This window comes from Blennius ocellaris (assembly GCF_963422515.1).
Source record: "Blennius ocellaris genome assembly, chromosome: 11".
NCBI classification, from domain to species: domain Eukaryota; kingdom Metazoa; phylum Chordata; class Actinopteri; order Blenniiformes; family Blenniidae; genus Blennius; species Blennius ocellaris.
This window is the reverse complement of record NC_137660.1, coordinates 7,507,507-7,528,617: the sequence shown is the minus strand read 5'-3', so window position 1 is coordinate 7,528,617 and position 21,111 is coordinate 7,507,507. Positions and strand designations below refer to the sequence as shown.

At 45.3% G+C, this 21,111-nt stretch overlaps 1 protein-coding gene across 1 annotated transcript in view; it reads right to left on the bottom strand.

Annotated features, from left to right (window-relative positions):
- LOC308136343 (unconventional myosin-IXAb-like) overlaps positions 1 to 20,494 on the bottom strand; it is a gene marked incomplete at its 5' end in the record, with an annotated part of 120,383 nt that extends 99,889 nt beyond the window's left edge. Inside the window, one exon of the mRNA XM_080504659.1 lies at positions 19,592 to 20,494. Coding sequence (XP_080360785.1) covers positions 19,592 to 20,494 — 903 coding nt within the window. The remainder of the gene's footprint in view (positions 1 to 19,591) is intronic.
- Positions 20,495 to 21,111: the final 617 nt, after the last annotated feature.

Here is a 21,111-nt window from a genome sequence, read left to right as displayed (position 1 = left end):
GGCATGCTTTGATTGACCGGCATCATATGGTGAGGTGGAAGGTGAGGTGAATTATCAATTAATAGAACAAACACTTCTCAACGTGCTGCAATCTGCACTGACATTATTATTACCCATAGTACTGATCATTTTAATATGTTGAGTTTCCTAGAAGATTTTAAGAACAATCTGGTTTTTGTTTGTTTGCTTCACAGTAAACCAGATGGATGATTTTACTATCAACATGCAGAAATTGGAAAAACGGCAAAAAATGTTTGAGTCACACTGAGTAAATGTGACATAAATAGTGTTTAAGGCTGAATATTTTAAGTAAAACATGTGTTTTAATGTTACAGATTGTTGTGATGACAATATGCTTTTAGTTATAAATAACAGCTGCCTCTCTGAGCCACGTGGGAACACAACGAAGGTTTTCTGTTTTCACTTGAAGACGCTGTCGGGCCTGAGCCACTGACAAATCTCGACACAATAAACCAACATTGCTGTCAGAAAATTCAAGCCTTGGAATCATTTCAGGAGCTGAATAAGTATCAGGAGACACAAGGCCAGGTCTTTGAAAAAAGTCAAAGATTCTATCTGGAGGTTTCCAGCTGAGCAACTTTAATCTTCAGCTTCATGTTTATGAGCCGAACATCACTGATTTAGAGCTAAAAGTCTGCTGGCGAGCAAGTCCACTTTCCAGTTTGGCCGTTTTCAGGTCCACGTCATCCAAAAATACAAAAACAAAACCTCCAGCTTTAGCGAGAGTCACCTTACTGTTCATAACTCAGAAAACGCCGGGTTGGGAGCCAAAATGGCAAGCGATGTGGAATTATCGTGACGATCTCGGAGCTCTCGGTTGAAGTATTGTCTTACCGGAGTGCCGGGGGAAAGAAAGAGTGGGGAAGATGAATTAGTGCCCAGTATAAACGGCGGATTTGGCAAACCAAAGCAATAAAACGAGCGTGGCATTTCCTCCCTTATCTGCGCCTGACGGGAGGAGAATGGGAGGCAGGAGGTGAGGCTTCGTGAAGCCAGACATTCTTGTCACGCAGTGAGGCCGCACTGTTTTCTCCCCATCCAGAAAATATTAGGACTTTATCTTAAGTTCTCAATATTTTCTCAATTTATGCTCTGCGTTGCTTATTTTGGGCACATTTACTGCTCCCCATCTACCCCCACTGATATCAAGCGTTTACGTCCGTGCTTCACTCCTCCCGTCTTCTTCTTCTTCTTCTTCTTCAGCGTGACGCTTCAATCAAAAGCAGGAGCCGCAGCCTCTATTTTTAACATCACTCAGCAGCTGGTGAGGCCGAAAAACGCACAGCGCATAACTGAACACGACAGGCACACAATCGCCATACTCGACACAAAGCAAAGACCCGATCACACCAACGCATATTCAGTAAAAAAAAACCTCTGGAAAATCACAAAGAGCCTGCGACATTCAGCGGCTGCAGAGCACAAGCTGTGATTGTGATGCAGCAGTGGCGGCGTCACGTCCGTTTATCGACACAGTGAACAAGGGTGAACGTGATGAGACGCAGTAGATGAAGGCGTCGCAGCTTTTTATGCACGTGGGGACAGTTAGCGTGACAAGAGGACGTCTGAATCGGTGAGTGGACAGAAACAAAATGTTAACATTTCATCCAAAACTGCCTAAACCAGTGTTTTTCAACCTTTTTGAGCCAAGGCACACTTTTTTCTTTGGAAAAATCTCAAGGCACACCACCACCCAAAAATGTTAAAATGTGAAACTCTGTAGCCTATATTAACAATATAAAGTCATTCTCATCAAAGTTTTATCAACAGGAATCAAATAAATACAAAAAAAAGCATTTCCCAATTTCTTTTTTTAATTTTTACTCACTCAGTGTGAAACCTGGACCTGATGGATGAAGAACTGAGATCCTGGTTCACATTCTTCCTTTTCAAAAACTTCTCCATCACTGTCACTGACACAGTACTTTGATACAAGATGGGAGCAGGAGGTGGTGGTGATTAACCAGACTGACGTCTTTCAGTTTCGATTTCAACGGCAAAGTTCTGTGCTGCCATCTATTGGCGAAGAGTATTTATACATGATTACTCTTCAACACACTGCTCTCACAGCTGACAGCGTCTGTGAGAGCAAAATATTTTTAGAAAAAAATTTAAAATTGGATAATTTCCCACGGCACCTGACTAGATCTCGCGGAACACCAGTGTGCCGCGGCACAGTGGTTGAAAAACACTGCTCTAACTGTCATTGTGAGGACATCAACTTCAATTTCAAACCGGAAGTCCCGCCACTTTAGCCCGCGGTGGCTAGGCTTGTTAGCTCATGGCTGTAATCATTGAGTAGTGGACAGGACGGACGGAGCAAACGGAGGTGACCAATGACTCAAGCACACATTGATTCGACGCGTCTCCGGTTCTCGTGCTCAGCCGTGTCGTTTCATTCCACTGGGTGGAGTGGGACAGCGTGGTGGGCTGTGACGGGTGTGTGGGTCTTGAAGAGTGTAAAGTGAGTTGCTTGGTTGGGTCACGGCAATGACTAATGAAAAGTCACCAGTTAACCGTTACATGAATTGTCTTTGATGAGCTCGATAAGTACAGGCCAGAGTAAGTCGAGAGAATCCAGCAGACAACAAACATGTCATCACAAAGAGAAAGTTCCTGGATTAGAGGCTGTTTCACTGTAAGATCAGAGTGTGAACCACTAAAGCAAACTGCTCAAGGTCTTATTTGTTATTTGCAAAAACATCCCGCCACAAAAACTAGTGTGGTCACCAGTCACAGTCATGGTACCAAGGAAACTGGCCAGAGAATGTGCATGTCATCCAAGAAGCTACATTTTAAAGTATTTTCTAAATTTTTCCAAAGCAGTAAAAAGGTTTGAAAGTATTTTGTCAATACCGGATAGATTAAATTAATTATGTCCACAAATCTGCCTTAAATAATTGGATAGACACGACAGAGAGGTGAAAGATGAGGTTCAGATGACCCGGGTTTGATTAACCAAAGGTTGGTCTTGTGTTGAGTAACTATGGTTGTAAGTTTACGTCCTACTTATAACCCTGGTCACTGACAGTTTAATTCACGTCAGCGGCGGAGTGTCAGATCACAGTGAGGCCCACCAAACATCAAATCAATTCATTTCTGTACAAGCATAGATTTTTTTTCTGTTTCTTTTTCACCCTCCTCATCAATTCTCTTTGTGTATTTTCTCTCATCGCCGTCTCCGTTACAGCGAGGCGGGTCTGCGTTCTCTGGGAGGAAGCAATGAATGCCACAGACAGCAGCAGGTCTGGCCTATTAAACTCATTTAAAAGGATTTTCCGGAAGTCGAACCTCCGAAGGCTCTCAGACACATTTCTTCATGCCGTTTGTTTACAAGCTCAATGAGTTCCTGGGGGGGGACGGGGGTGTGGGGACGGGGGGGGGGGGGGGTGAACACATGGATGAGGTGGGAGGATTGCTTTACCTCCTCCATGCAGCGCTGCTTTTCCTTCAGAGGGACGCGAGGACGGCCTTCAGGAGGAGTAAAGCCCATCAGCGTTACTTCCTCTTCTCAGTTTCACTAAACTGCTGAAACTGGGGCACTTGGGAGCGTCGCTCGCTCGCTCTCTCTCTCTCTATTATTCAAGCGAGGATTCCTCACATCTCCCTCCCCCCCCACTTTCTTCTTTTTCCTCCACTCGTTCTGTGTGATCCCTTTTTCCTTTTCATCTCCACACTACACCCCCCCCCATGTGCCGCTGGTGCTGGAGTGTAGGGTGGGTGGGATGGTGGAGAGGATGGAGGCAGGGTGCTGCGGCGCGATGCTTTCATCTCCTCTCCGCAGGGCCGCGGCATCAGGGAGGCGGCACACGGCGAACAGCCGCAGTGATACAGCAGAACCAGGACACCTTCACCGTACCCCTGCGCAGGCAGGTTTTTACGAGAGAACTTGAGAGAACGACGACACCAATTCAACTCTATCACTTCCCGGGAAGATCACAATCTTTGGCGTCATGTCAATGAACAGTCTTAATAATAATAATAATAATTCTACTTAGGTCATATAGAAATTAGGAATCAGGTCGGCGAACCTTCAGCTGATCCTCCTCCAGATCGTTCTCATTGCTCACGGATGCAATTTGACCAATAGGACAATATAACCGGAGCGGATCAATTTAAAACCAACTCACTCTAAGTAGGAGCTTAGAGAAGGTCAAAACTAGTTATTACACAGTTATAATTGTAAGCAATGTAAAGCAGTTCAAGCCAACCATACCCGGACCAAGCTAAGCCCACCCAAGCGACGTTTCAAAGTGGCCAAAAGCGCAGCTGTAAACTGCAAAACGGCTTGTTTGCTGCAGAAACACCTCTTTAAAACATGTTATGTCTGAAGTTTTGACTTATGTGGTGCCTATAATCACATGAAAAGAGCAGGCACGCGCACAGTTCAAGGTTTAAACTAGAATTAGGTACGATCGTGTGGTTTTTTACCTCCGCAAATCAGCAAAATCGCACTTTTCCTCTGGTGGAAACTGTTGGAAGTATTCAGAAAAAGGTATTAGGTGTATGTCCTGGAAGGAAAACAAATCCATACAATGTGGAAAATCAGCTGAATCAAAAGTATGTCATTCTTGAGGGACAACGAGTTCAATCTTTAACCAAATTCAAGATGTTTCCATCAACATTTATTAACAAAAAAACAACAAAATCCCCAAACATTCTCACTCCAGATATTTCATTGACAAAAATGGGGCCAGCGTGACGGTAAAGTGACACTGACCTTTGACGTTCTTTCGCCAAAATCCAATCTGATGAGTGAACACATGCGACACACGAGGAGAAATCCCCTAAAGACCCTTCAATGATTTTGCATTAACAAGAATGAGATTTAAGAAGACGGATGGATCCAGACGCTGAAGCTAAAAACACAATGACCTCGGCCTCAAACTGCAAAACCTCTCCACTGTTACAGAACTGGCTCAGTGCTACAGGAGCTCGGGATTCCTTTGTAATTAACTGAAGTCTAAACAAATGAAGAGGCACAATGAAGCTTTCAGACGGGGGGAAAGTCCAAACGTGATATGAACGATGACCCAATTAAACCTGCTGCCATAATAAAAGCAGCTTGAAATTATTTGAAATCACACAAGTTGCCTCAACAGATGACTGAAAACTTTCAACCCGCCTGAAGTGTCATTAAAAATTCCATTACGAGCCAATTAAACACGTATTTGAGTGACTGCTACGTTTCTGATGTGGAGTTCTGTTGCAGCTGCACGGCGGACACCCTCCTATATGATCACAGTTTATAGCAGCGGTAGCATCCGTCAGCTATGGTCTATTAGATTCAATGAAACTTTAATGATACCCAAGGGGGAAATCAGGTCAGCGCACCAGCGGAGAACAAGACATAGATCAAGAGGAAATACGTACAAGCCAACGAGCAGATATGACAAACCGTGATGTGCATTGGCAAGAAGCTGACGCGTCACAGTGCGAGAATCACGACGCCGTGCAGGACGGTGAACAGGGAGCTGCTCGGAAGGGAAACATTCCGTGAATGCAGGCAAACGGCACAACCTCGATATGTTTGCAGTGTTACAAGCACCATGGTTTGCCATTTACTTCACAGTACTACCGTTTGCCTCGTCTTCCTCCTCCGGTCAGCAGGCGGCAGTTTTAGAATACGTCCTCACACATTTCTTCCAGAGAAGAAGCGAGACAAAATGTCAACACAGTATCGCAGGCCAATCCACTTCTTGTTTTTGGAGTTTAGTTACAAAAAAATGAAAGATTCCCTAATTCCTGACTGAGGTCAAAGTCAGAGTTTGAACTTGGATAAGCAGGTAGACTCCGGTTAGCATTTAGCGCTAGTTATTGAGTATAAGTGAGGACTTAACTCTGCAAGAGTGGTGCCAGCTCAATATATTGCAAATTTAAGGAAAAGACTTACGGGTATCCTGCTGATATGCACTGTGCATTCGTCCTCTGCACATTCAACCTGACAGAAGTTCAAATAAGAAAAGAAAGTGTACCTAAATGATCCATTCGTAATAGCTGTATGGATGGACTGACCTGTCCAGAGTGTGCCCTCGCCCAGAGTTAGCTGGGACCGGCTCAAGCTCATCATTGTCCTTAACAGAATAAAGTGTTATAGAAGACGGACAGAAGGAATAACTATAAGACAATATTGTTGAAATTAATCCATTGCCAGATCATATGATTAAATACTTGGTGGGAAATTAACCAACAATAAAGTCAACAAATTGCCCGGGTACCAAAACACAAAAAGCAAAACGGGGCCCATAAAGAAAAGAAAAATCAGTTATTTGTAATAACAAATCTCAAAGGCACAAAGATTCAACATTTCATAAACATTGTACGTTCACCCGATATTGTTCAGTCCTACTATGAAGTGATGTTGTGTTTCGTCAAAGCCTTTCCGCCAGGCTCAGTCTGGGACCGTGTTCAGAGCCACTCCCGGTCCTTTTATTCTCCCTCACACTGAGCAGGACCCTCTGAATGGCACATCTGCACCATTCATCCATCCTTCATTCATGTATCCACAACAGGCGGCTTTGCCCTCGGCGGCGAGACCCAACGTGACGGCACCACGCTCGGTTGTCGGGAGGTCGCCGGCGTTGTTTGAGCGCATCTTCGACGCGGACGTGTTGCAACCTGACAGACGAGGCTTCGTGCGTAAAGCCGCACTTTGTGAAACTTTGTTCACTCAATCCAGGCTCACGAACAAAGGCCCGGCGCAGAGCCCTGCGTGGGTTGGACACAGTCTGCTGGTGATGACTTCATGCCGATCTGACGACGTGACTGTTTCTCAACCCGCACAGCGGCTGAACCGAAACCCTTCAGATCAGGAGTAACGTCGTGAAAGACAAGAGGGATGGCAGTACGATTCAAGACACAAATGTTCTAAAGAGTTTTAGACTTTCTCGAAGGGAAACGTAGTTTGACAGAACAATGTCATCAGCTTTCAAGGTCGACACCTTGAAAAGCATCAACGAGGGATGAGCATTAAACAGGACCGCTTCTTTCCTTTCTTTCTTCTTCTCTCTTTTTTTTTTTGAGCAGTGGGAACGATATGGACTTGCTGGAACCGGCAGATGGCAGAAGCTCAAATTCATGGATGCCAACTGTCATTGAACCCAAGTGAAGAAAAAGAATGGAAACGGTCATCAGGGATGAAAAAGCTGGTGATAAGTGAGCGAGGGAAACAGTCATCAGGGACGGTGAGAGGGGTTGGAAGCAATGTAGATAGATGCAACTATATGGATGCAAACTGCTGTTAAACCCAAAAGAAGAAGAAGAAGAAGAGCATTAAACATGTTTACTAACTGTAACACACAATGATGTTTTCAAACGTGCCTTCTAATTCAAATTCAATACCTTGGGATTGTCACTGTTTATTTTTGAGACCTAATCTACCGATAAAATAAAATAATTTTACATGAGACACACAGGCACAGGCACAACCAAATAACAAGAACATGGATATGGAATATCAAATATACTCAGATTATCATCATTAACTAACCTTGCAAAGCTAAAGTGATTCATCGATGACTTGAAATGCAGTAAAATCGCCCAAAACGGCACAAGAAAAGAAAAAACTTCCAACGTTGAGCTGCACAGATTTAGGCCTGAAAAGACAGAATGTCGGACTTAAAAAAAAAAAAAAAAAGCAGGGGGCGTTGTGGGGAGTTGTAATTACTGCTGCAGTGAAGTGAGTATAAACAAGAAGGATTTGAGCTGCACAGTTCACCACAACAGGGGGTCCCACCGCAAAAAAATAAATAAAACCCATCCCTGGCGACGGCCTTCAGCGACAACCGGCAGCCCGCTCAAGCAAGAGTGACAAAGCATCAAAGCCACACATCAACTCCATACACAAAACACGGGGATTTACTTGCAACTCTCACATGTGAGCCACAATCATTTAGAAACCCTCATTTCATGTCATCCCAGCGATCGGTCCTCGTCTGATGTTTAGTTCTCTGAGCAACGCCACATGTTGCTGCTGCTGCTGCTGTTGTGTACCAAAGCTACCAATTACGCCAAGGCAAACCTTCTCCAGAAACTCCCAAACAAAAAGCTACATTTGTTTTCCGCACCGGCTAAAAATAACTCTTCAAAGGCCGCATCAAACCCGCAGAACACAAAGAGAAAAGGTAATGAAAAACATGCCGAGGCAGAACACAAGAGAGCGATGGGGGCGACGGGGGAAACTTTCGAGGAATAAATCTAGCAAGAGCTAAAAAAAAAAACATAGAACACCAAACAGTCGACGTTGCTCTTTTTGATGCGCGGCGTTTGATTGGATTTGGGGTTGATTGATGACAGACTCGTTAACGGTTTCAAATGGACAAAATCCCCAAGACACGATCTGGTTTGCTGGATCACCTCCGTGGGCTCAGATGGCCGACGAAAGCCTCATCATGGCCGTAATCTCATCTGGGCCTGATTACTGTGACACCACATAAGCAGGCTCAGATCGAATCAGTCCCAGTTAGACGATCAATTTCCATGAGCTTTTGACTAAATCTGGAGAGTGGAGTCATGAGGAGAGGAAGGAGGACAAATCACTTCTCGTACTGCCTGACATTATTTCATTATCAGAAGCTCGTTGTAACCAGCGGTTCTGTCACAACGATTAAAACACAGACGGTGCCTGAAAGCATCAGGAGGACAATTAACAAAGAAATCAATCCAAACGCTGCCTTTTTAATGACGCGTGGTCGGGAAACAAAGCTATGGCCTTTTCCAAACTCATAATGGAGCCACTGTGGTAAATCTAATTGAAAACCATTGGACGTAATATAAACACACTTTTGCAGAGAGGACTCCTACAAACAAGACAGATCAGTGTGGGCACAATAGAAAACACATCTCCATTAGTGAAGTATCCTTAGTAATACAGTAATTACATAGTAATTACAATACCTAATACCGCCACATACCTGGTGAGTTTTAGGCTTTTTGGATGATTTGCAGGCTGAGCAGACCACGCGCTGATGATGTCGGATCTAGTTTGAAACAAGAAATCTAAACCGTCATCGTAAGCCAAGGTTCTGCAGGTAATCATTACTGTAAACTACCAATCACTGCGTCCTGGGTCCCTGTTGTGTTTATATTAGTGAGCCGTCATGCACGGTTATGCAACATTGGCTCATTTTTGCAAAAGTTCCCGAAGAACTCCAAACTTTTCTACCCGTAGTTCAGAAGAGGATGATTGGAGAGTTTTCGCTCATGTACCGGTTAATGTTGTACTTAAATCCAGATGAGAGTTCTGTTCAAAATCCATCCATATGAAACCAGTGACTCAAATAATGTGGATACTTCCCAGTGTGAATATGAACACAGCACGGCTGACGACTGCTCTAATGATGGCTTTTTAATTCAAAGGCAGAGTCGTTACAGCATTAGTCATTTTAAGATATTACTACAAGTCAATATTAATAAATTAATTAAATGAGCCAAAAGCAGAAAGTCCCTTCCCGGGCTGTGGAAAGGAGCGGCGGGAGCAGAGGACTTGGCGCTGGAAATCACGCTGAACCCGGTCCAGGTCAAACATACGGCCGCGGAGCATTCGAGTACACCGTGTACAGCTGTCTGCGGGGATAAATGCACGGCGCGCTGAGCTTCCTGAGAAAGGGAAGTCAGGAATGCTCCAGAGAAAGAGGGAATGAGAAGGAGATGGGGTGGGGGGTGGGGGGGGGGGGGGGGGGGTAATCCAGCCAACAGATGTTCGGGAGCACATCGAGGAGCGCTCGCTGCCCAGAGGACCAGGATTACGGGGATGGGACGTGCAACCGGGAACAAGGAGGGCCCGAGGTGGGCTGCGTGATTAGGCAACACACACCCACCGTATCTGGCCAGCGCAGGATCCCGCCGAGCAACAGACAGCGACTGTTGTTAAGCCTCATGTAATGAAACAGTCTTGTTCCGTTGCTCCAGGAGAAGAGCCGGGATTTAGACGCTCCAGCAGACTGGACGGAAAGTCAACAACTCAAATGAAGAAAGCGGTTCGAGCGACAATAATCCTTCAATTTAAGAAACAGATGATTTCACCCGGGGCTGCAAGATATCAGGGACAATATGTGACAATGATGCGATAATGACTTAATGCACTAAAGTGGAAGACGTCCTGGTTGGACAACATGTGAGGCAGAACGACTCCTTCTGATGAGCTCAGAGTTATGAGAGCATGAATGCACTGAAACGTTAGTTATCTCAGTTTTCTCAGTCTTTACATTATCGATACATTGTGCGATTTAAATCTTTTACTGCTCTTGTACTGCAGTTGTATTATGTTTTGTTTCTTCCATACCATCATACGTGGTTATATATCTACTATCAATATCATACGTATTATATCCACTGGCTGACTGATGAAACAAAAATGATAGCCTGCGGCTGAATCGTGAGCTAGCAGATATTTCATCACATTTTGTTTGGTGGGATTAAGTCTGGGAGGTTTTTTTTGTATCTCAATCCAACATATGACATTTTACAAACTGCCGTTTATCCTTAGCGGTACAAAGGACAGGCTAATTTTAAACAAATTCCCATTTTTGGGTGGTAATTGTATGTGTTTAATTATTCTTTCTTTTCCACCCGAATAGATAAATACAAATGTTTTGCACTCCGCAGAAACTCCTTGCTAAAATGGCCCGACACAACGGTATTGTATACATGATTAGTATAGGGCTAGTTAATTAGCGATTGTACTTCAGTTTATCCTATTAGCAATATAATTAGTACTTAGTTTTAAAAAATAAACGACGGACCATCAACTTTTAACTACATGATGACGAGGAAAAAAGTGTGATTAACGTTTGTGATAGAGATCATTATAAACACAAATTCCTTAAAAGACTAAAACTGACACTTTTATCGATACAACAAGAGCTTTGAACGTCAAAAAAACGTGCTCCCTTTGCTTCTTGGTTAATATAAAATCAGGAGGCTGGAGTTGCATTGGCCAAAGGGTGTCTGGAGCAGCGAGGTAGTGTGCAGCAGCCTCTCCTCCCTGCAGACACCGGTCCCCACAGCAGAGAGCTTTTGGATGTTTCATTGTGATTCAAAGTCCAAGGACGCACTCCGTCATGGGGTAACGTCTCCTATTCCCTCGCCGCTGGGAGAGCTGCCGGCGAACACGCCGTGACAGGCAGCTCCCCTCCGCACGCACTCACTCTCTCACACACGGAGCAGCAGTGCCCTCGGCCACGTGGGAATAGAAGCGTCTCCACAGAGGCCTTCAGCCTGGTCGCAGGCCTTACGGTTTTCTTTTGACCCGACCAGGTTCGGCGGGTTCACCCCCACTGTACACCAACCGTGTTCATGTGGCCGAGCGCTGTCGGACTGAAAGCTGGAGAGAGAGTGGCTTTCTCCAGTCGCGGCCCCCTGCGCTGCTGGATGGGAGCGCTGGGCGGCTTTCACACTCGCCCCTAATGATACACACTCCTTTGAACCCACATTTTCACAATCCACAGGGTTAAGGCACTACCTGGATCCATCTATCAGCCACAGGAGACAGGTCCTGTCCCTGAGGGCCTGGCTAAGAGCGGGGGGTGGAGGGTGGAGGGTGTAGGGTGGGATCTGGATGAGAACCATCTGGTGAAGAGAGAACAGGGAGGAGAGGGGGGCTTTTTGGTTACTACTGCAGCAGGCAGGCAGGCAGGTCTGCTGGCCACACCATCAGAACAAAAGGCGGGCTGTAATCTGGCCCCCGCGGCCCCACGGGGGCCTTGGGTCTGTCTACCCCCCCCCACAAGCTCCACACAGCTGGGGTCAGGCTCAAAGCCTCAGCCAGCCCGAGGATGGATTTAAGGTATGGATGTATGCTTGTCGGACAGGAGCCGGCTTTACCTTCAGACCAGGTGAGCTGCCTCCGTCTGTCTAACAGCCACAAATGATCAAATGTAGCATGGTCAGAGGGAACAATGCAGAAAATATCACATTTATTCACTTCCACAAGTTCACAGAGGTAAAACGTGGTCAAAAACAGCAGCTGTTTGAAAGAGACAAGCCCCAAACCACACCATCATATCAAACCCCAGTGAAAATAATGGATGTTTTGCATGCGGCACACAAATATTTTGGCAAAAACCAACCGTCTCCTCTTTTTCTACACTTTAAATTTACGAGCCTGCGTGGAAGTCTGTCCAGCTTACATGAAAGGAACAGATGAGGTAAACGGGCCTTTTCCTCCCAACCTGAATCCCCTCGAGCTTTTACAAAACTCTCGCCACATTATTGATGATCCAGCACGATGTCAGACATCGCTTCATTTTCACCGGCGCGTAAAAAATAAAAACCCAGAGAAACATCAGCCGGAGGGTTCAGAAGCATGTCGACGTGAAAAGAAAGAGCTCAGATCTGATTAGGAATTAGGAAACCCCACTTATTTGATGATGACAATTTAGGCCCTGGAACAAACGTCCTGAACATCTGAGACACTGTTTTAAATCAGGGATTAAATCATTATTTTACCCATTTTGTTTCTCTTCGGCCCCGTTTGCAAAACCTTTAAAGGGAAAATGCATTATTTGTGCACTTTCCTTTAAGAAAGGTTCCGTGTTTACATGACAACGATGTCCGTTTACACTAAAATGGCAGAAACGCTGAAAACAATGTAGTTTTCACGCCAGGCTTCCAGTAGTGCTGTTTGTGTATGTTATGAAAGCACACACAAACATGCAGAGAAAAATGGGTTATAAACATTAACGATGGCGAGTACACAGACATTTATATTGACGGACCAAGTTGGATGACTCGACAATAAAACTACAAAGTCCCAGGAGAACATGAACTGGGAGCATCGTCACTCCAGAGGCCGCCATTGTTGTTACAGTCCACCGACTTTACTGTAATGTGTAAAGCGAAACTTTCCTTTAACAAAAACACAAAAAACGATGCGTTTTCACTTAGATATTGTCATTTAAATTAAGCCTTACTCTGTGCCTTCTGAAATCTTGTGTCTGGTTGGTGCTAAGTAAATAAATTTGTTATGAATCACAAAAAAAAAAATAAAAAATCATAATTTTTAATATATATGTCTCCAAAGCAATATGTTATGAAGTTTTCACTTTTTGCACCTATTATACAAAAAGAATGCAGCTCTCAGTGCTTCACAATTTGAAAACAAATAAACTATATCACTTGAATATTGAATGAAACAGATGACAATATATTTTCTTTTAAATAAAAACAAGAAAATTTAATTAAAGGACAATATAAAAAGTAGATTAACAAAGTAAATGTTATAATAAAACAGACAAGTTAACAGTTTAAAAATGCGTTTGGGTGCCTGGTGAGTGTTGACGGGCAGAAAATTCCACATTTCCGTGAATCAATGAATTCACAGTCCAGCGTCTGTTGGTCTTTCCACCGTTACAGCAGCGGCAGCTGATCTAAATACGTGCAGGGTTTACCTGAAATAAACTCAGAAAGTTGTCCACTGCTGCTGCTCATGACATTCTTATAGTTTTTTTGGTAAAACAACTGCTGTTCGATGGAGAGCGATCAGGTTTTAAGCTTTCGGTCCAAAGACATCTCAGAAGTATTATGATGGGCTGAAACTGCAGCGTCCAGACGTATCGCGTCCTCCCTTCAGAGACGCACAAAAAACTGGCGCATGTTTGAGTCACAGTCAAGTCTGATTGCATCAGTTTACAGCTGCCAAATGCGAAACGCTCAAATCCTCCTTCCAGAGCAGAGAGAATCTGAGCTCACCTGACTGCACACTAATACACCAGACTTGCAGAAACGAGCGACCACAGAGACCAAGTCCTTCCCATCAGCCGGCCGGCCGTCTTCCCGGCAGCGCCATCATGCTGCACGCTCATATCTCCGCCGTCGCCCGGCTCAGAGCGCCGCTCAAATTACACCACAACTGCAGTGGGCCGGCCTTCTGCGGTGCTTTATTAAAGACTTCAACATGACAAAAGTAGAACTCCGGTGGGCGATCGGAGCGAATCAAGAGCGGCGTGATGCAAACTGTGGCCGTTTGTCTGCCGTGTTTCTGAGAGGAGTCAGACAGGAGACGCACTGTAACCCTGGGAGCAGGATCACGAGGGTCACGACTGGAAAGCTCTCTGAGCTCAGTCACAGTGACTCAGCCAAGTGTGCTGCGGCTGCTGGACGGAGAGGAAAGACACACACACACACACACACACACACACACACACACACACACACACACACACACACACACACACACACACACACACACACACACACACACACACACACACACACACACACACACACACACACACACACACACACACACACACACACACACACACACACACACACACACACACACACACACATTTCACTATTCCCTTGAGAGAAGAGCAAAGTCAGGTCCCGTCCCTCCACCCTGACGCATGCAGGACCCCACAGGTGAACAACCAACCCGCTGTCACCAACTGGAAACTTTCACAACGATGCAAAAACACAGTTTGGCTTTTGACTGGTTCAAATATCCCCGCATTTCTAATAAAAACCAATCACTGACGAGGGATTTCCAACGGCTGGATCGGGACCGTCAACCTTCTATGAGTGCCGAATGCAAGTTTTTGAATTGTTAATGGACTTAAAGTGAGGAAAATGTCTGTCATTGCAAAAACCGTTTATGGTTCTCGAGGAGGAAACGACACAAAAAGCTTATTAAATACACCTTCGAGTTCGTTCTGGACAAGATTGTCGCCAAAAAGCCTTAGAAAGCAAGTAGATTGTGTCATTTAATAACTCACTCACGTTTACACCTGCACTGAGTACATCTCTTTTACCTATCTACACTGTGTGTATATCAATCCTGGCATTTTACTGTATTTTTAGAGGATTTCTTTCTTTTTTTTACTGGATTGTTTTATTTTTACATATTCAATTTTTTGTGCTCTTTTTTTGCTCTTGTTAGATATTTACATATGTTTACATATTTTAATTCTTTAATTTTATAAGTTCTGCAGCTTTTTACCTTGAGCTGCTGTAAGTTTGTGTTTCCCCCTGGGGAGGAATAAAGCTCTACTCTACATAACCAGTCTAGTTAATGCAAAACTACAGTCAGCTCAATGATTTTTGTGAATATTGTTTCAAAAAGCTACTGTTCAGGCTAGTGGCGGTATCCAGCAATGCTAACCCCCAGACTCCACTGCCTGCGTTACGGCAGCGCTGCGCTGCGAAGCGATGGCGACCGAGCGATGGCGACCGAGCCAGGTTCGCAAGATGACAAGGGATTCGCATCATTTCGCGAGAGATCGCACCATGACGACCGGAGGACGCGAACAACAACAAAAAGCAAAGAAGTTCATGAAGGTTGCGGGTGATCGTCCTTTAGTGAACACGCCATGGCGAAAGCAAAACGCAGCGCGGCCTTCCCTGGATTAACAGTCACGGACTAGAATGGGGGCAACTCTGGCCTGGCGTGGAACAGGCGTTGGAATTTGGGGGTAAGGCTAGTTTGACATTTAAGCTCTTATCCCACCCGATCTGAGAAAAAAAACAAAACAATAACCCCCACAAGATTGGCTTACAAATATCTGATTTGAAGGAAAAACTTCAGGAAATCGATACACTGATCCTGAAAACATTGTGCAGGGACATGAAAGGCAAAGCTTTAGCATTTAAAATCCGACAGTTATTGAGTTTTGTGATTAAAGGCTTCAAACGGCCTTTAAAACAGTATTTATAACACTTGGCTATAAATCTGGACCGTTTACATCCCTTTTTTTTTTTTTTAAAGTGACTACTGTTAACTTAAATTTCCATTTAATTAACACAAATCAGTCACCAGGAGCTTCCCAGCTGCCAACCAATACACATCCGTGCCTCCTCTAAATAAACCGACTGGGATCAATCTGCGGACGGAGTAAAACGCCGATCAGGAAGCCAGAAAGAGCAGCGAGTGTGGCGACACACTGCAGACTGCCTGCAGTTCCCCACACTCCAGATAAACAGTCGTATAAATAGACGTCTCTGGTCAGAGATCCTCACCAGCAGGGAAAATTACCTTCGAAGCCGAGCGATAATTTAATATTTTCGGAACTCTTTCCAATACGAATGAGATTCTGTGTTACGCGATAGTTTAACGGAGCGTTTTGCCCACAAGGAGATCACAATGACCTCCAGGGGACCCTGCTAAGTATCTGTAAGTGCTATACTGAGGCTGAGGACGGCCGACGTTTCTCAGATGGAGTTTAGTGGCTTATTTCAGTGAGAATATATCAAATGTGTGAACTGCTGCATCCCATCGAGAGCCCTCCGCCGGCTCGATGAATGATGACGAGCCACTTTCTCCTGCGGTGCCGTTGACCTTGAATCTGACACAGTGTCAGCGGGCTGACGGCTGCACTCCGACAGTGGATCTAACACAGGGGGACCAGTGAAGGAAGAGAGATGGGAAGGCAGTCACTATTTTTAATTTGGAGGAACAAACTCAAAGCTTTTCCATTTTATTTTTACCTTCACAGACTGACAATTGAAGGGGATGGTCCTCACAGCATGGCGCCGTTTAATTCAGATCTTAACTTCACCCATCAAATGTAGAAGCATTTATAAACACTGGCATGTAGAAACAGAACATGGTTTCAAAAAATAATATCCGCCAGTGGTCTGCAGGTGCCCCTCCTCTCCCTCCGCTCATCCGGTTGGTACTAAGCTCCTTAAGTGAATCCAAAAAGAATGATTTATCTAAGTCTACAGGCTCTTACACAAATGTTCTCAAACCAAATCTCGACCAATACGTCTCCTGCCAGCAGCCATATCTCATCCTGAAAAATGCTCTCGTTCCTGTTCCAGACCTTTTTACGGATACTGGGACAGCGTTAATATCCAAGCCTGCACTTCCACAGTGACTTTAGTAAGTAAACACGTAAAATAAACCCTGATGTAAGCGTGTATACACGTGGAGACTTTATTCCGACACAGATATGTCATCAGATGATCAACTTCCCACAGAAAGACAATCATAAACAGACTGCCTGTTGCACTGCCTCACCTATTTTTTTTTTATTTGCTCGCCTCATTTTAAACTATGTACCTTGGCCCCCACAGACAGGTGATTGATGGGGAAGTGATTACAGCCGTGCTCCCACACACACAGGATCTAGTTCCTCCGAGAGCACTGTAATGTTCCCCTATCTGTGTTATTATCCCAGAGAGCGTTCAGCCAAGGCAGGTATTCAGCCAGCCTGCAGGAGAAGTGCTACCGTGTCCGCCGGACGGTCAGGTCCATGTTGGAAAACAGAGCAAATACCAGTCATTGGCGACACGTGTAATACACACCTTGTCTTCGTGTTGCACAAAGAGGCTTTGCAGGATGCATGGCTGTGCACGGAAACTCCGAAGCGTGAGCAAAAAGAGCATTTCACTTTGGTTTTCATTCTCCACAAGCAGCTGCGGTGACTCTTGACTTCTTTACTGGAGTCTGCAAAACGGTTCAAAAGGGTCCAGAGGACAAAGCGAACTTCCGTCCAAAGGCACAGCAGCCTCAGACAGATCTCCACATGGGACACACATGGTGTCAACACACACACACACACACACACCCACACACACACTTATGCGTGTTGACACGACATCCCCGTGTGTCCCGACAGGATGCTGCGATCTGCAGGACAAAATGGCTGCCAGAGATCAACAAACCGTCGGGGACCCGCAGAGAACACGTTGCCCTTGAACAGACCTTCCCCAAAACATGAAATTCCCAATGAAATTCCATAATCCATAATCCACTATTGATTTATAATCCCGGGTGGATTAGGGGCATTCCACGAGATTTTCTTTTCCATCAATGCCGAGGTTGGACACCGCAGAAACACCATTTCTAGGTCACATTAGATGTAAATATAAAGAGTCATATGTGGTAAAGCTACGGCTAAATATAGGGGGTTTTTTTTCTCCCCCCGGCCTGTTAAGACATTCCAGCATTAGAGGGACATTTCTGTAATCCATTTCATGCCCAGTCTTATGAGCCGACATTCCTCAGCAGAGAAATAACCTGCTGACTTCTCTTTGGATTTCATCAGGCTTTTGTCACTTCCGCTCTGCAAACTGAGTGTCTAATTTACAGCATATGAAGTGTACTGAGCATCAGTGAAAGCAGCAATACCAGATTAGTTAAGAGGAAATTCCTCTTGGAAATGTACGGAGAAATAGAAGAGAAAAAGACATAAATAACCAAACCTCCGAAGAGACTCCAGAGCTGCAACGACATACATTTAATAGTCAAGCTAAAGCTTTAGTCATGAACATAAATCGTTCGGTGGTTCAAAGATGCCTTCACAGTCCACTGCTTTAGTCCAGATCGAACAAACTTTCCACCAAATGCTGTGTTGGCCTATAGAAACCCTGCAAAGCCATTTCTAAAAGGCCTTTGCATTCCTGTCAAAGTATGAACTCAGGACAGACCAAAGATCTTTCAGCAGTCCAAACACGGAATAGGAAGGAACCACCATCTCCTGGAAGCCGTTTGTACTTTGTGGGTGTAAACATGCTCAAGATAGAAGACCCTCCCCGGTTTTCTTTTAGATTTTTATAAACAATTAAAAGTTCTTGACTGGTAAATGTCTCACTACCTTAACCTCACAAGAGCATTGAGCTCTGAAAATTGTATTTTTGAAGTGTGGAAACCTCGAACACATTCTAGACATAAGCAAGTTGAAAGGCTTTGGTTTTGGTTTATTCCATTGCCATCGATAAAGAATCGGTAATATGTTCTTCATAAGAGAACAACATAATCATGTGAAGAATCTATGAAACGGTTTTGTATGTGGCAAAAACAAAAGCTGTTTTAAACTGAGTTTAAACAAGTCAAGCACTGAAGAAAGCCTGACAATGAGCCACTTAATTTCTTTTTTTTAAAGGAGTCATTTGGGGACAAAGGGTATCCCAGCATGCATCGTGTGGTAAACAACATTCTGGGGTTGCGTTTCTCATTAAAAAGAAAAACTAAACAAATTCTTTCAGTCAAACAAACAGTGTCCTGACTCCACAAAGAATGTCTATTAGCCAAAAAATGGTGATGTGGTTAATCACATTGGATGTAAGTCAGACTCTTCCAGCGCTGCTTTTTAAACACGTACAAGGCCTCGTTGTTTTTTAGTCCATGTTCAAAGGTTTACAAAAAAAAGAAATGACCCAGGTAAGGACTATGTATTTTGCTTATTTTCGGATCAGGTAAAGTAAAGATGAACAAGACCGGCACAAATATAAACTAGAACTGGAGTTTCACCCTTTCAAGGTTCACAGGGAGCTTTTAAGTAATACTGGCCAGAAAAGCCACTACAAAAACATGGCTGTTTTGAAAGATGTCAAGATTGTTTTTGAAAAGACAGAAAGTTGGTTTCTGAGACGCAATTCTATCAAACAGCAAGTCTTGGTCTGTTTATTTGGCCTGAAGGACAGGAATCACGGCCAACTGCGAACACGACCTGAAGGTGGCGCTTTGTGTCACCAAGCAAGTCCACTATAAAAAAAACATTCCACTCTTTCATACTGGGGGTGGATAAATGATTACAATAGTGATGCCACCTCAAAGCAAAACTGCCCTTTTCAGTCATCAGACAGCGAATCCCAGCAACAGAGGTGTCCTGGTAAAAGTCCTTACCTCTAACACGGGTCCGGCTCCCAGGATGATCTGCTCCACCCCGCTGGCAAACCCTTTCTGGCTCAGAGCGGTCAGGTGATGAATGAGGAAGTTGGTGCTTTGAGTTTTCCCAGATCCACTCTCACCGGAAATGACGATGCACTGGTTCTTCCGCCGCTGCAACATGGCGTGGTACGCCACGTCCGCCACGGCGTAAATGTGAGGCTCCAGCTTCCCAAGTGCGTGGTTGTCGTACAATTTGACATATTTAGGGTTGTAGATGGGCAGGAACTGGAAGGGGTTCACCACGATGAGGATACTCCCAATGTAAGTGTAGATTTTTTCCTGGCGAAAGCGTGCCCGAAGGCTTTCCAAAATGGCGCGCTCCGTCAGCTCGGGGAGAGCACACAGGTCCGAGGGCGGGTCGCTCCCTGCGGGCTGGGGGAGGAAACCCCGTTCCACCATGTGCCGACGCTCCTCGGTCACTCGCAGCCACATCTGCAGGCTGCCTCCATAGTGTATAGATCCATCCAGGTTCTTCTCTCGGAGGAGGAAGCGGTAGTCCTCGCCGCTGCCCAGGCCGCTGCGGTTCTCCAGGGCCGTTCTCGGCCACAGCATCATGCGCTGGACTGGGCAGTCGCCGGGGTTGAGGATCCACTCCTCCCCGCCGAACTCCTTCACCTCGGCCAGCACGTAGCATTTGGTGCGCTCCAGGCGCAACCGATCGATGAGGCACTCGATGGCTTCAGCCGCCGTGGTGTTCTTGCGGGCGCTGACGGGGCAGTAGATGGTGCCCTCGGCCAGGGAGCCTGGATAAACCCGCAGGCTGAACTCCTGGTCCTCCAGCCGCCGCCGCATGCTGCCACTGATGGTGGCCATGTTGGCGCTGCCGGCGTAGCTGCAGCCGCCATCTTGTAAGCTCATGGCGGCGCAGCGGGTCCCATCAGCACACTGCTCCCTGGGACCGGAAGACTAACTCAGGACATCCCAACTGGAAAAGAGACGGAGAGACAAAGATTATTAAGGTTAAACTGGGAAAATTAATGGTTTCATATGTCACGTCACTTCGCCTCGGGACTCCAGACCAACTGAGGCCCAGCGAGGTCAGTAGAGTCACAGAGATTTCATCCATCCCATGACGGAGCGGGCCAACTGAAAGGGCTTTCTGTGTGGGAGCGTAAAAAGGAGCCACTATCACAAAACGCCGCAAAAGAGGAGCATGAAACGAGAGGCAGAGGGAGAGACGGGAACTGATAGCCATTCAAAACAATGACGAACAGTAGCTGCTTCATGAATTTAAAGGCTAGTGGCTTATCAGGGCGATGTAGTTGTGTGTGTGTGTGTGTGTGTGTGTGTGTGTGCGTGTGCGTGTGTGTGTGTGTGTGTGTGTGTGTGTTAATCCAATAGCTCTCGCCGTGTGCCAAGATTAACAGCTGCCACCCTCCACACAAAAGTAGCAGTAATGAGAGCACAATGGCGTAATTCACCACTTCCCTGTTGATAGTGGACACAGCACTTCATTCTCCCACTCTTCCTCACAC